Source organism: Necator americanus, chromosome II (assembly GCF_031761385.1).
Source record: "Necator americanus strain Aroian chromosome II, whole genome shotgun sequence".
NCBI classification, from domain to species: domain Eukaryota; kingdom Metazoa; phylum Nematoda; class Chromadorea; order Rhabditida; family Ancylostomatidae; genus Necator; species Necator americanus.
This window is the reverse complement of record NC_087372.1, coordinates 21,316,605-21,330,073: the sequence shown is the minus strand read 5'-3', so window position 1 is coordinate 21,330,073 and position 13,469 is coordinate 21,316,605. Positions and strand designations below refer to the sequence as shown.

General features: G+C 44.2%; 4 protein-coding genes across 6 annotated transcripts; 3 read left to right on the top strand and 1 right to left on the bottom strand.

The window, feature by feature from the left end:
• Window positions 1–735: 735 nt before the first annotated feature.
• On the bottom strand, window positions 736–5,934 carry RB195_018870 (uncharacterized protein; the record flags this gene model as incomplete). 2 transcript variants are annotated; one of them, XM_013450127.2, is made up of 4 exons in its annotated part: window positions 736–834; window positions 908–975; window positions 2,317–2,409; window positions 5,904–5,934. In XM_013450127.2, 4 exons carry the CDS (start codon window positions 5,932–5,934, stop codon window positions 736–738), a joined length of 291 nt encoding a protein of 96 aa, XP_013305581.2. The 2 variants fall into 2 exon arrangements, with proteins under 2 accessions (XP_013305581.2, XP_064042364.1); XM_064186483.1 differs by lacking the exon at window positions 5,904–5,934 and adding an exon at window positions 5,726–5,849.
• Window positions 5,935–6,315: 381 nt separating this feature from the next.
• On the top strand, window positions 6,316–11,601 carry RB195_018869 (uncharacterized protein; the record flags this gene model as incomplete). 2 transcript variants are annotated; one of them, XM_064186482.1, is made up of 4 exons in its annotated part: window positions 6,316–6,446; window positions 7,104–7,258; window positions 9,967–11,303; window positions 11,422–11,601. In XM_064186482.1, the coding sequence occupies 4 exons, from the start codon at window positions 6,316–6,318 to the stop codon at window positions 11,599–11,601; spliced, it is 1,803 nt and encodes a 600-aa protein (XP_064042362.1). The 2 variants fall into 2 exon arrangements, with proteins under 2 accessions (XP_064042362.1, XP_064042363.1); XM_064186481.1 differs by lacking the exons at window positions 6,316–6,446; window positions 11,422–11,601 and having other exon boundaries at window positions 7,111–7,258; window positions 9,967–11,363.
• Window positions 11,602–11,675: 74 nt separating this feature from the next.
• RB195_018868 (uncharacterized protein) lies at window positions 11,676–11,918 on the top strand (the record flags this gene model as incomplete). Its single annotated transcript, XM_064186480.1, has 1 exon — window positions 11,676–11,918. One exon carries the CDS (start codon window positions 11,676–11,678, stop codon window positions 11,916–11,918), a length of 243 nt encoding a protein of 80 aa, XP_064042361.1.
• A 396-nt stretch (window positions 11,919–12,314) lies between these two features.
• On the top strand, window positions 12,315–12,710 carry RB195_018867 (uncharacterized protein; the record flags this gene model as incomplete). Its single annotated transcript, XM_064186479.1, has 1 exon — window positions 12,315–12,710. The coding sequence occupies one exon, from the start codon at window positions 12,315–12,317 to the stop codon at window positions 12,708–12,710; it is 396 nt and encodes a 131-aa protein (XP_064042360.1).
• Between the last annotated feature and the right edge of the window lie 759 nt (window positions 12,711–13,469).

Below are 13,469 nucleotides of genomic sequence, written 5' to 3'. Positions count from 1 at the left end.
GGGTGATGCCTTTAACTGAAAGTTTCGTAACCACAGAAAGCCGTTGCAGATCTGCGAATACGAAGAAGTTCGTTATGATTTCATTTCAAACCGCAGCAGGCGAGACTTTACCTCGTAACGGAATTCGGAATTCAACGGAGTGTTTTTTGTAACAGGCCTCTTGCTCCTCTTTTTTAAACTACAGTAGGGCGAAAACGACATACGACTTACGGCAACTTAGGCAGTTGCACTCGGAAAGAGACCTTGGTAAAGTGCAAGCGAGCTCCGGAGCTGAGTGATGGTTCCCAAGCTACAGTAGGGCGAACGCCAAAAATTAGGTAGCTTTGACTCAAAAGTACGTTTTAGGTGATGTGTGGACCCCACTTGATGAACCACACTTATCTCGTTTTTCATTTTTATTCTCATATTTCTTACAGGTTTTATGCACCTAAACGTTGATTTCCTCCGTACAGGAGAGTACAAACAATCGTCCAATTCGGTCATATTTAATCCTCCTCAATAATAAAATACTCGAAACAGAGAAAATGGTTTTTATGCTGTAAGCGGTACCATTCTGTGAACAATATTTGTAAGCGTAATGCTTACCAAATAAAAGTAGACATAGTTACTTAAGCGGCAGCTGATGAGTTGACATCGAAAGTATTGCTGTGGAAGAATACCAAGAAAGTATGCACAACAATAACATAAAGTAACACAGGTAAATTCTGCTGGGAGCCAAGGAACAAATACAAGGACTCAAGTCATATCCACATCTGGGAGATTATTAGAGTCAACATCTAGCCCTTCAATTAATTCTATGTCTGATAATGAACTCCGCTCTGATTCATTAGTAACCTCAAAAATGAAGTCGTTACAAACATTATAAACTTACAGAATTTGCGAAAAACCACGCAACAATTCAACACACCTCCGAATTGACAGAGCATGGACTGAACGCAGTTGAATCGTAATCCGAACCCGTTGAAATGCGCCTACCTAAAGAGAAAACATATGACAGCAATATGACGTGACTACCTTTCATCTTCTACCTTTTTGATACTCTCAGTCTATTACAGCAATCGAAAAATCGCGATGACGAGTCATTCACGAATGAGTAAAATCATAAAGTCCACAATGCAGCAAATGAGGAAGAATGAAGGCAAACAGAATGAGCAGCATCGAGAATGTTTTCGAGTTGATGCAGAGCTCTTTACAATTTCTCGTCAAAGATTTTCTTCTTGAACCTTCACGCCAAACAACTAAAGTCGACATAAAACGTGTTGTACCGAGTTGACGCGACGCGTCACCGGTAAAGTTGTGCAATGGGCTGCCTCCGGAACATGCACAAAATCCGCAGATCTCTTTTCGTTTTTCTTCTCACAGTTCCTCTCTAGTTTTTCGTATTTGCATGAATAAAGTGACATAGCCCCAGTGAAGTCCTTTTCCATTAGTTTTATGTTATCTTTTTTAGTTCTGCTTTGTTACTTTTGGGATATCAGTTTGTAGGAATCTAACTACTGTTCCATTTCTTGTGTAATTTTGCACGACTGGCACCTTTCGTAATCATAACAAGAGAACCCTTTCAGCTAGTTCAATAGTTTCTCCCGATTCCACGTCATCTCCTCGAAAACTTTGTAGGAATTAGATTTCTGCATCTCTTTTTGAGTAAAATATAATTGACCTTCTCCTAGGAAGGATTCTGGGATTTTACTGCAAATACGAGTACAAAAAACGTTAATCATGCATATTTACAAGAGAACGGATAGGAAATGATTTCCTATAAAAAGCGTCTTAGGAGAAAATCAAATGAAACTATTAGAAAAGAGCTTTGCTAAGACTATTAATGTACTACTATGCAAAAAAAAAATAGTTCAAAGCTAAAAAAAAAGCGAGAAGGAAAAAGATCCCTCGAGTTCTCTTCATGCAGAGCGAGCTCGTACTTCACCGATGAGACGCGTCAACGCGGGAACGTGTCGCAACGAGTTGCAGTTCGGTGCGATGGCATTTGCAGCTGCACTCGAAGCGGCACTGTGAAGCGTCGTGGCAACTCGCATCGAGGGGGAATCTCGCTAAAACCGCTCTTCGCCGCTGCATGATGGTCCCAACTCGATCTCAACTGCAAGCTTTGCCGTGTCTCTTCAAATGCAGCATACTGCGCTGACACTCAGGTCGATCGGTCGGTTAGATACGACTATACAACGCGTTTTACTCCCAATGTACACGCTCTATTAAATTATACCTCAGCCGGCTTTTTCTGCAAACACAACTCGCAAAGAGACAGATAGAAACGTGTAAGAGTTCCAACAATAAAGATATGATCGAAAGAAGTAGTTCCACCATCAGATTCTTGATCAGATGGTCGTTCATTGCCAGCAATCTCGTCTTCTTCCGACACTTCTGATGAAGATCTACTGAACAGCCCATCTTCTCCTGAAAGAGAAATGCATCACTCAGCTTCATTGATAACACACCCTTTCATGGAGGACTAGTTTGACGAACACGAAAAAGTCGAAAGCGGAAAAACTCTCGCACGGTCACAACATATTTTGAGTTGATCAGTCATTTCTTGTCCATTTTGGAAATTTCTTCGCTTTTTTTTTTGTTGCTTGTTTCGAGAAGTCTCTAGGCTGGTATATGATAGAATATCCTAGGATTATGCACAGAAATATAATTAGAACCGAAAATTAGGGACAAATAAGAAAGTTGTGCAATGGATCAAAATCATTTTCCGGGGGTGGGAGCGGTCGTTAAGTACCCACGGCCGGTTTTGTGCAGCCGAAGAAGTCCCTACAAAAGAGGCCGCCTGTAGCCCAGAACAGGGATATCTTAGGCAAGCTGTGACAATAAGCCGCGCTCACCTAACACCACGCTACTGAGGTCGTGCGCTGTATTTGTGTCGCAATTACGTGATGGAGTTAGTTTCTAAGTGGGTTCAAAGTACGAAAAGGTAACAACGTAACAACGTAGAAAGTGAAAATACGTGAAAGAACAAAATGTTGAAAATGAAGAGAAAACGTAGAAAATTTCTCTAAGAACGAAACAATATCAAAAAACATAAAGCTAACAATGTTCCAAAACTACTGCAAAATTAATGTATTAATATTTGTATTGTGTACTTTATAGCTTGTAATGGTTATTGCGTAGCAGCTGAGGTAGTCAGAAATTTGTGATGCGTTTAGTCAAGCTGGCGGCTCCGGATAAAGGATAAAGGATAAAGTTCCTGGCGTTAAAGGCATCGCTCCACGAATCTGAGGTGGTACGGATTTCAGGTGGAATATTCGTACACGGGTTGGGAGACTACAGAGAGGGGGGTGATTCCGTCCATTTCTTCCTGATTGCCGTAAAAAACGGCCCTGAAGATGCGGCGCCGCACAAGGCTGGCGCGCTCCAGTCGAATTCCCTGTAGAAAATAGTGCGCCAGAACGACTGAAGCCATATCTTCCGGGCTGTTTTTTACGGCAATTAGGAAGAAATGGACGGAATCACCTCCCCCCCACCCTCTACATCTACATACAGTCTTCCATCCCGTATACGACTACTCCACCTGAAATCCGTACCACCTCAGATTCGTGGAGTGATGCCTTTAATCAATCCGCATGAGATGCGCCCCCACGTTCACTTCAATTCAGAATCGGTTGAGGTTTACGAACGTGTAACTAGCCTATACAATGACTTGCGGCGGCTAGCCGATGTGTCAAGTCAATGCTTTTATCCTCCCAGACAAGTCTGATACCAATTTATCGACTCCGGAGGCATGAAAGGCTTGGTGAGCACTAGGGCGGATTCGAACTTCCGATCGATCGTACAGGAAGCGGAACCTCTAACTGCTACACCACACCCGCCCCTGGTGGCTCCGGAACAGAATAAAATCTGAAATTTTCTAATGTTACGTTAGATTTTTTCTTCAAACAACCATATGTGTAACAACTTCTTTTCCCCTTCTTTCTTTTCTTCTTCCTTCTTTCTCTCTTTTTTTAAGAACTTCTTTGACGGGATCCAAAATGGTGCGTTTGTCAAAATGTAAATCATTCAGCCAAACGCAGAACTCTTTGAACCAACGGTGCACTACCGCACATTCGAAAGCATTTTCACCACCTCGCGCTTTGATTAAATTTTGAATTGGATCTGTTTGAGCTTTATCAGCAAACTTGAATTCATCAAGCAACAACTGTTTAAATTTCGTGCTTTGACAGCTCTATGAAATCCAACATAATAAGGTCTTACAAAATATTCAATATTCAATATTCTACTATCAATTGATTTTCACTTTATTTTCTTGAGACTTAAAATTTTCAATTTGTTTGCTTTACACAAATAAAATACCATCGTTTTTTATTTCTAGCTACTTCGTGTGCAATTGCTTGATATATCTCTTTAGATAGAGATAGAGATAGACACAGAAATACGCAAAGGATCGATACAGAACCAGCAGCAGTGATGGCGGGCATTTGCGAGGAATGCTTCGCACCTTATTAAACGATGACGGACGTTGATGGACTATGTGATGGGCGGGGCATAAGGTGAACGCAGCGCAATGCCCTGCTGATGTCATTAACTGCAAATTAACGATCGCCACTGCCAGTTATTTCTCGTAAGAATAAGTTGTCGCTAGAGCTGTGCGTACCTAACGATATGCTCTCTCATCTTCGAGCTCCCTTCTCGTATGAGTACCATCTACACCATAGTTCAAGGAAAAAGCTAAAGAATATAAATTTTCGACCTGAGTACGACCAACGGCGGGAAAGTGAAGCTCAAGATCCATCAGTCCTAAACCAAAACTAGACTAAATCGTCACAAGTCAGTCTTAGATGTTGAACTATTTTTGGAAATCGCAGGACGTGCCCTTCTGGATACTCAGTGGCAACCAGCAGAAGGTTAACACCTAAGTGTTACGTGCAGCAGCTCCAAAAAATGGTCGACTCTGTGCAAAAGTCGACAAAAACGTCTCAAAGTCTTTTTTCTGCGGCAGCTTGAACAAGGCTTTTCGAGTTGTCCCAAAAACTCTCAACTACATAATTGTGTTTCAACCGCAGCATAACCTCGACATATACACGCGCACCCTATTTCCTTTGGAAGAGAGGACACCAATGTTTTATCCAATAAATGGTTTGATGTTGCGGCCAACGATGGTGACTATGGTCAGACCATCATCAACTGCCACTCACATCACTGGCATCATCAACTGCCACTCACCAACATCGACAGCTGATGAATCCGAATTGGACGCTTTTTTGAGGAGCTGGAGGAAGCGATCTGCAACAAGAAGTACTTCTACAAATTCACTGTCGGGGACGTCAACGCAAAACTAGGAAAGATAACAGAGGAGGGATACGGGATCGAAAGATTTAGACTAGGAGAACGGATTGAAAATGGTAATCGTTTCGCCGGGCTGTTGTCCGCCGCTCGCCTCTTTCATGGAAATTATCTTTTCATGGAGAGAAAGATCATCCTTGGTGAACATGGGATAGCGCCACTCGTAAGAAGATCGAGCACATACTCACCAACCGGAGGTGGTGTGTATTTGACGTCTCGGTAGTATCATGCTCTTGAAGTGGTTCTGATCACCGTCTCCTTCGTGCAAAAACACGAGCTAGTTACACGATGGAACAGAATATCTGCTATCGGCACTGAAAGAGAAAATCGAATACGACAATTGCATACTCGAGGACTTCTTGACGCAAGGTGACTGACACATCAAGGTGGACTCAAATGGCAACTACGACCTGCTGCTCAAAGGACTGCAAACCTGTGCTAAACTCAGCCTCGAAGCCAACAAGCCTCGAGCGCACGACAAACTTGAATAGGAAGAAATTTTGAAGACCACCATAAAATTGTTGGAAAGAAGAACTTTGAGGGTGATCCGAATGCATCGCACATCTCGTCGTGAAATGGAAATCACTACGAAGAGGTCCTTCTAGTCGAACCTTTTTCAACTCCTGTGACAAGCGCGATCATCCTCACTGGTGTAGCTCCACCACGGTTCTTACTTTGAAAGTACGAGTCGCTATAAAGAGCACGAAATCTGACACATCCCAGACCTTGTTTTACATCAGCAGACTTTCTTCGGGCTCGTGGCCATTCATGTGATTCTAGCGGCGAAAATGACGTCCTATCTCTCGAAAGAAAGGATCTTAGATTAGTGGAAGACCTCGCGAACCGTTCTTATCCATAAGAAAGGTGACCGAAAACGGCAGTTCTGAAAGTCCTTTCGGTATGATTAAAGAGCGTCTTCTACAAAGTAATCACCAAGATCATCCTCACGCACGTACCAAGAACGCTGAATGAAATCCAGCTCCAAGAACACGTCTCCAAGGGCAAGCAAGTCAGGGGCACCACATGTGTCGAGGATCACGCAAGGAAAACCGGCTCCCCCTTCTTCTAACTATCATCGACTATGAGAAGGCCTTCGACAGCGTGGAAACGAATGCAATACTGTCAGCGTTCGTCGATCAAAGCGTGGATGTGTCGTATGTGAGGACATTAGCCAATTGCTACAATCGATGCACCACCAGGAAACAGCTTTTCCACCGTCCCTTTTCACCATACACCGATAAAGCGATAGCATATCGCCGATGCTGCTCGCGGCTGCATTTCAGTGAATAATGAAGTGATTTTCTTGGGAAGAAAGGGACATGTTTTGATGGATGATTCCTCTCCAACATTCGACATCGTTCTATTTTCAACAGGTATCAATGAAGCAGAAGCGATGGTCAAGCATGTGCAGCATTCGCAGGTACGGACCAACTGACAGACCAAGATCTTCATGCCCATCTCTTCGACTCGACAGTTCTCTGCTATGCAGCAGAGACGTGGGCAGACACCGCTGCCACCTGGAAGTCTCTCACTACCCGCAGAACCCTTGAGAGATGTCTTCTGAAATATAACCGGCACAAACAACACCTAGCCGGTCTTTGCAGCATCGACTTATGAGCAACATGCTGTCTTCGTGACTCAGCGGAATATATATATATATATATATATATATCGAAAGCAAAACATAGATGTGTCGGCCACATTACTAGAAGAATCGACGATAGATGGAATAAAAAACTGCTAAAGTGGATCCTTAGAAATGCTAAACACCCTCGAGGGAGGCCGCTAACAAAATAGTATGATGTGTTCAGTGCACAGATGGACCAGCTGAGAGCTCAGCAGGATACGGCTCAAAGACGTCAACAAGTTCACTCACGAAATTTGAGAGCATCTTGGGTGACAATGGTGCGGGAACGAAACGAGTGGAAAAATGGTGGGACCGGCACATCCAGCGAAGACCAGCCAAGTAAGTAAGCAGGAACCGAATACTCATTTAAGAGAACAAAAAGGTTCGATGTGATCTGTGACCTCCGCTAAGCTCACGAAAACTGCCAATCTGAATATGAAGTGCCTTATGGCTTGACCTCTTCAAGAATGTGCTACTCAATGTTTCTCAGTAGTGTCAGTAAAAGTGAGAACAAGAATTAGACAATTCAACACATTTCAAAGCTTCCTCCGTAAAAATGCAAGAGTTGAGTAGTCATCATTTGAAATCCGCCCAGTAGTGGAACGACAGTCAGCAACATCAACAGCACACTGTGAGAGGGCACCGCTACCATAAGGACTATCCACCAGTGGTTCGCTCGCTTCGCAAGAAGAGAACATTTTCGAAGACAAGCCCCAGTTGGGACGCACTCACACTGTGAGAAACTGCCATCCTCGACGCTCACAAGGAGGATCGGAAGGCAAGCACCCTCAGATTTGGAATGAGACTCGTGTGCGTCCAACCACTTGTCCTCAGCCGTCACCAAGCTCTCAAGCACAGAAAAGTGCCGACTCGATGGATCTCTCATACTTTGACAGGCGGCACGCGATACAATCAAGTATCTATTCGCCAGTCACCTCCTTCTCCACCTGCACCGAAGAGGTTCTGCAAAACCAATTTGTATGGATGACCAGATAATGGTTTTGTACTCCACAATTCCAATCCACGTGCTGTGTGGCTCTTTCGAGAAGAAGACTCGCCCGCAAGGTGACAAATCAAAAAATCGAAGAGCTAGGCTGGTACCTTGCACTCTATCTCCTCTGCTCCTGACAAACTCCCCTCTGACTATCACTTTTTCTGCTCTCTTAGATTCAGCACTGTAGTGAGGGTGGTTCCGCTCATCTCTCCCTGGATCACTGCAAGCAGCCGAACCCTCAATGCTGTTTTGTACGATGCTTTCTATTACAGCGCGCCAACCTTGCACGCGTAGCGTCCCTTACTGCCTATCGGGGCAGTTCGAATTGAGTTTCGACCAATCGCAGGGCGGAGGCGGCATAAGGGGTGGAGCGTTGTAGTAGATGGCGTCGTTCAAAGCCGCGTTCCGGAGGCGGCTGTTTGCAGTGATGCAGGGAGAGATGAGCGGAACTACCCCCGTCTCCATAATCTACGACGCCGTATACGGATACTAAATCTGAAATCCGCACCACCTCGTGGTATGCTACCTTTAATAAAAGAAAAGAAAGAAAAGAATCGAAAAACAGGCAAGACTTTCTTATCAGCGTAATATATAAGTGAAGTTCCGTTTAGAAATTGCATAGAAATGTTTATTTTCCTCTTCTCAATTGTCTCATGAAAACCATCAATCCATATACGGGAATATAAGAGATGGGTTCAAAAAATCTTCCACTGATCGGAGTTATACCATATCTCTTTATTTATTTATTTTTCGTCTTCTAAGCATTTCTTTCTGCACAACCAGCTAAGTAAAATTGGCATCCAACACCTGGCGGCTATCGTTCACAAATGCGTTGTACCTAAAGGCGTGTTTCGAAAGAACAGAGGTGTCTGCTTATCACACATATACCTAACCGGTCATATTGATTTACAGATAGAAATGAAGAAAAGAAATTAAAAAGGAGTAAAAACTACAAGCAAGTATTATCAGCATACTTGACTTGCGCTCTATATAATCATCACATGTACATAAAAATTTGACAAAGACTTGATCTAAGTAGTTTTTTCAGTTATATAAAGGGACATTCGACGACGAATTTGTTTATCGTTAGCGTCCTTATGTTGCTACTTTAAAGAGAAATGAGGGTTTTAAAATACAACGACAAGTGTGAAGTTTCTAAAATGAGGTCAAAATAGGTCATGATAGCAACATACTTTTGCCATATTCGTATATCACAACTTGCAGCGCTTTTCACTGCCCTTCTTTTGTCCCCTCCCACTCCGCAGTTTCGCTGGCGTACGTAAAGTCGCGCGCAGCGTCAGCTGGGGGCGACTTTACGTAAAAACCAATCAGCATCGAAAATTAGACTAGTTGTGATCATTAAGCCACGCCCGCCCATGTGCCGTGTTTGTATTGCAATAACGTACAAGTTTTTTTTTTTTTTAGAAATAAAAAAAAAAAAAAAAAAAAAAAAAAAAAAAAAAAAAAAATTAAAAAAAAGGAAAAAAAACGTAGATGATTTGTACAAAAACAAAACAGCATCAGAAAAGATGAATGAAGCTGAAAACTTTCCAAAATAAAAGTGAAAAAGTGTAAAAACGAGAACCTGTTCGTAGGAAGACGTAGATTTGTGATTGGAAAAACTATATAGATTACAAGAACCTATAGGTGGAGGAGTCTATTGCTACCTGCCCTGCTCTAACTAAACGCAATTAGGCATCGAGTACGCCTTTCTACGACTGGGGGATCGCAGAGGACGTAACCTAGAGCAGGATCTTTGGCAACAATCATTCGTTCGTACGTGACTGCCGAACACTATCGGTGAACTCCAACAAGCCGCTCTATCAGACTGCCCTCTTTTTCCTTTTTCTGCACTGCAGAAACACGCATGAGAGATCGGCAATAATCAGCTCGAAAATTAACATATAGCGACGATCTGATAACAAAAAAAAGGGGGGTGGTTTTGGGGTGGAAAAAAATTAAAAAAAGGTGGTGGGGTATTTTTTTTTTTTTTTCCTTATATCTTCTTTTTTTCGGGGGGGGGGGGGGGGAGGAGATAATTTTTTTTTTTTAGGTGCAAACGCACCCGCTGAGACCGCTGAGGACAATAGTAAGGACGCCTTCTATGATGAACTCAATGCGTTGATGTCTAAAATACCAAGCCAGCAGGTGGTCGTTGTCGGAATCGACGCAAATGCGAAGATGGGACTCGAACAGCAATCCGATGTGCTAGGAAAATGGTACTATGCAGCGGAGCGCACGTCGGAGAACGGTGACCGTCTGGTCGACTTGTGCGAACAGACGGACCTTATCATCGCTTCCAGGTTTAACAGGAATCATCGTCGCCATCAGCTCACGTGGCAGGAGTCAACCCTTATAACGCCTGAAGAGCAGCGCAAGCGGAAGATGAGGACTCTTAAGCTTCAGCTCGATTACGTTCTGGCGAGGAACATTCCTCAGTCAGATATCCGGAAATCTAGAGCTGTTTGGGACGTCGCATTCGACTCTCACCACCGTCCAGTTCTTCTCAGCTTCAAGATACGGTTCCACAAGAGAAATCGAGGAGTTCCTCTTCAACCGAAAATCGACATGGCAGGTCTGAAAGATGATGAATGCAGAACAAAATTCCGCCAACGTGTGTCTATTCATGTTGGAGTACGGACCAGAAAGAAGCTTAGCGATGCGGATTCCTTCACAAGGTGCATCCAGGACGCTGCAAGGGAAACGCTCCCGGTTCTATTGCCGCGGAAGAAGTTTGCCTTTCCATCTTCGGAAACAAAATCCATATACAATTATGTATGTGTCGCCCGCTGCGCTGGTGACTTCAACCAGGAAAAGCGTCTTGGAAGGAAGCTGCATCGTCAACTGCAACAAGACCGCGATAACGAGTGGATGTCCAGAGCGATGGAGTTTGAGAAGACGTGGGAGGACAGGAACCCGCGGAAAGCCTATGCTCTACTAAAACAGTATAGCGGCAAAATGAAAAAATGTTCCCCAATCCTCAACACTGCCAATGGGGTAGCTGTCGGTGAAGCAACCCTTCCAATTTGGAAGGAACACTTCATGACCTTGCTGAACCGGCTAGCACCGTCAGCCCCTGAACTCGAACACGTTCATAGACCGACATACGCGGTTAACGGGGAGCCACCGACCGAGTCGGAGGTCCTGGTCTGTATTCAAAAAATGAAGAATGGAAAATCTGGCGGAGACGATGGGACTATCGCAGAAATGCTAAAACATCTTCCTCCGTCTGGAATTCGTGGGATGACAAAGATCATCCGTTCAATATGGATAGACGAAAGGATACCTGAGTCGTGGAGACACGCTATCATAATTCCCCTCCACAAGAAGTTATCCGTCGTGGACTCCAGAAATTATCGAGGAATCTCTTTGCTGCGTGTTATGTACAAGGTATTGGAGCGCATTATCCTGGACCGACTCATTAAACGTCGCGAAGAAACAACGCAATAACAAACACAAACAAACAAACAAAGCTGGCCTTCGTCCTGGCCGATCTACGATTGACCAGGTGTTCATCGTCAGAAGAGTGATCGAAATCTGGCAGCGGTATTCGAAGCCAATGCAACTAGCGTTTCTGGACTTTGAAGCTGCGTTCGACTCTCCTCACCGACGCCGTCTTCTCAACGCGCTCTGCGCCGATGGAGTACCAGGAAAGTTCGTTCGCTTGCTTGATGACATGAATCAATGAACAACTGCTGCAGTTCGAACACTAGCCATATGTACAACACCGTTTGAAGTGGTAACTGGAGTAAGACAAGGGCAATGGCAGGACCCTTCCTGTCCAATTTCGCCATCGACGACATTATGCAAAGAACAGTCGACCAGTGTCCTGCTGACATTGTCTTAGCACCATCAGGGTGCCTCTTGACTAATTTCGAATTCGCCGACGATGTTATTATATTCGCGGAAAGCAGTACGAAACTTCAACAAGTTGTCAGCTTTTTATCGAAGCTGGCTGCAGCCTACGGACTACGTCTAGGCCCTGATAAATGCAACCAGATGTAGATCTCTTCGAGATTTTTTCGAACGGGAATCAGGGTGGACGGACAACCGATAGAACTCCTTGATAAGTTCTGTTACCTAGGTTGTACGCTGAAAAACAATGACAGCTACGAGAGAGATGTTCAGCAAAGATGCGCTAAGGCCACTTCTGCATTTAACTCCTTAACGAAATGTCTGTGGTCGACCCCCACCACCAACGAAGTCAAGCTGCGAGTCTACCTATCCGCAATTCGCCCCATCATGATGTACGGATCGGAGACTTGGGCAGCACCATCAACGGTTATGGAGAGGCTTGATTGCACGAAATGAAAGCTACTTAGACGGCTACTTGGCTACTTTTGGCCTAGGGTATGCCAAAATGAAGATCTTTATGCAGAAATTGATGTGGTATACCAGCGGATGACACGTGAAAGACATCAACATCTTGCACCACCATCGAAAGTGGTTAAAGTAAATCGTCTTCGCTTCCTTGGTCATATATTAAGAAGACCGGCAGATCGCCTTGTTCAACGAGTTCTGAGGAGTTCGTCGGGTTCGAGCTGGAAGAAGTCGCCTGACCGAAAACGGAAGTTCTGGACTGGGGTGGTGAAAGAGGACCTGAGTACACTCGGCGTGGATAGGCAGTTCAGGCGAGACGTAAGGTTTCGCAGAATATGGAACAGCGACGAATGGATTGATTCTGTGCAAGCTCTCGCAGAAGATCGAGAAGGTTGGGCAGAGCTGTGTTCAAGGACGGCACACCTCGGCGAAGATGCGGGTAATCGCGTCAGGCGACGACATCAGCCCGCCAATTAAGTCAAGTAAGTCATGAACATAAACATAAACATATATTTGTATTTATACACAATATTTAATACATTAGTGCATTGTATTTATTTAATACTGCATTACTTTTAGTAGTAAACATTTCGATTTGTTTGTTTTACAAAAAAAACTATTGTTCTTTTTTTTTCGAGTGCAATCCTCCGATGTATCTCGTTACGTAAGCGATCGACAGAAGCAATACCAGAGATAGTGTGCTTCTGCGAGGCATGTTTCGTATCTCATTACACGATGAGGGCGGAAGATGGACGATGTGCTTAAGGCTAAGGCAGCACAGTGCTCTACCGAGGCTATTAACTGTTGCGCAGCGCAATTAACGATCGCCGTTGCCAGTCGTTTCCCCTGAGGATAGGTTGTCGCGGAGATCGCGGGCACCTTACGATACCCATCCAGCGTTGGCTAGATGATACGAGAGGTGTGGGAAGGTAGACTTAGAAGGTCACAGGTGGTCGTGGAGTGGCAGCCGTAATCACGCGAAGGCGCGGTGCTGCAAGCGGATCACCTTATATTCCCAGATACTCTTAACTGCCTGGCAATTTTTCTTTGTAACGGAGGCAGCTTAGCTTATTGTTTCAACAAATTCTTGCAGGCAGCAAGAAACACGCTCTGGCTGCATACTCTCACTTAGATGACTCCTTCGAAACTTTGCCTCCTCTACAAGAGAGGTAAGATTCATAAAGCGTTTTTTTGACAACACATAACTGATGACGCATTTAACTATGACTACTCAAA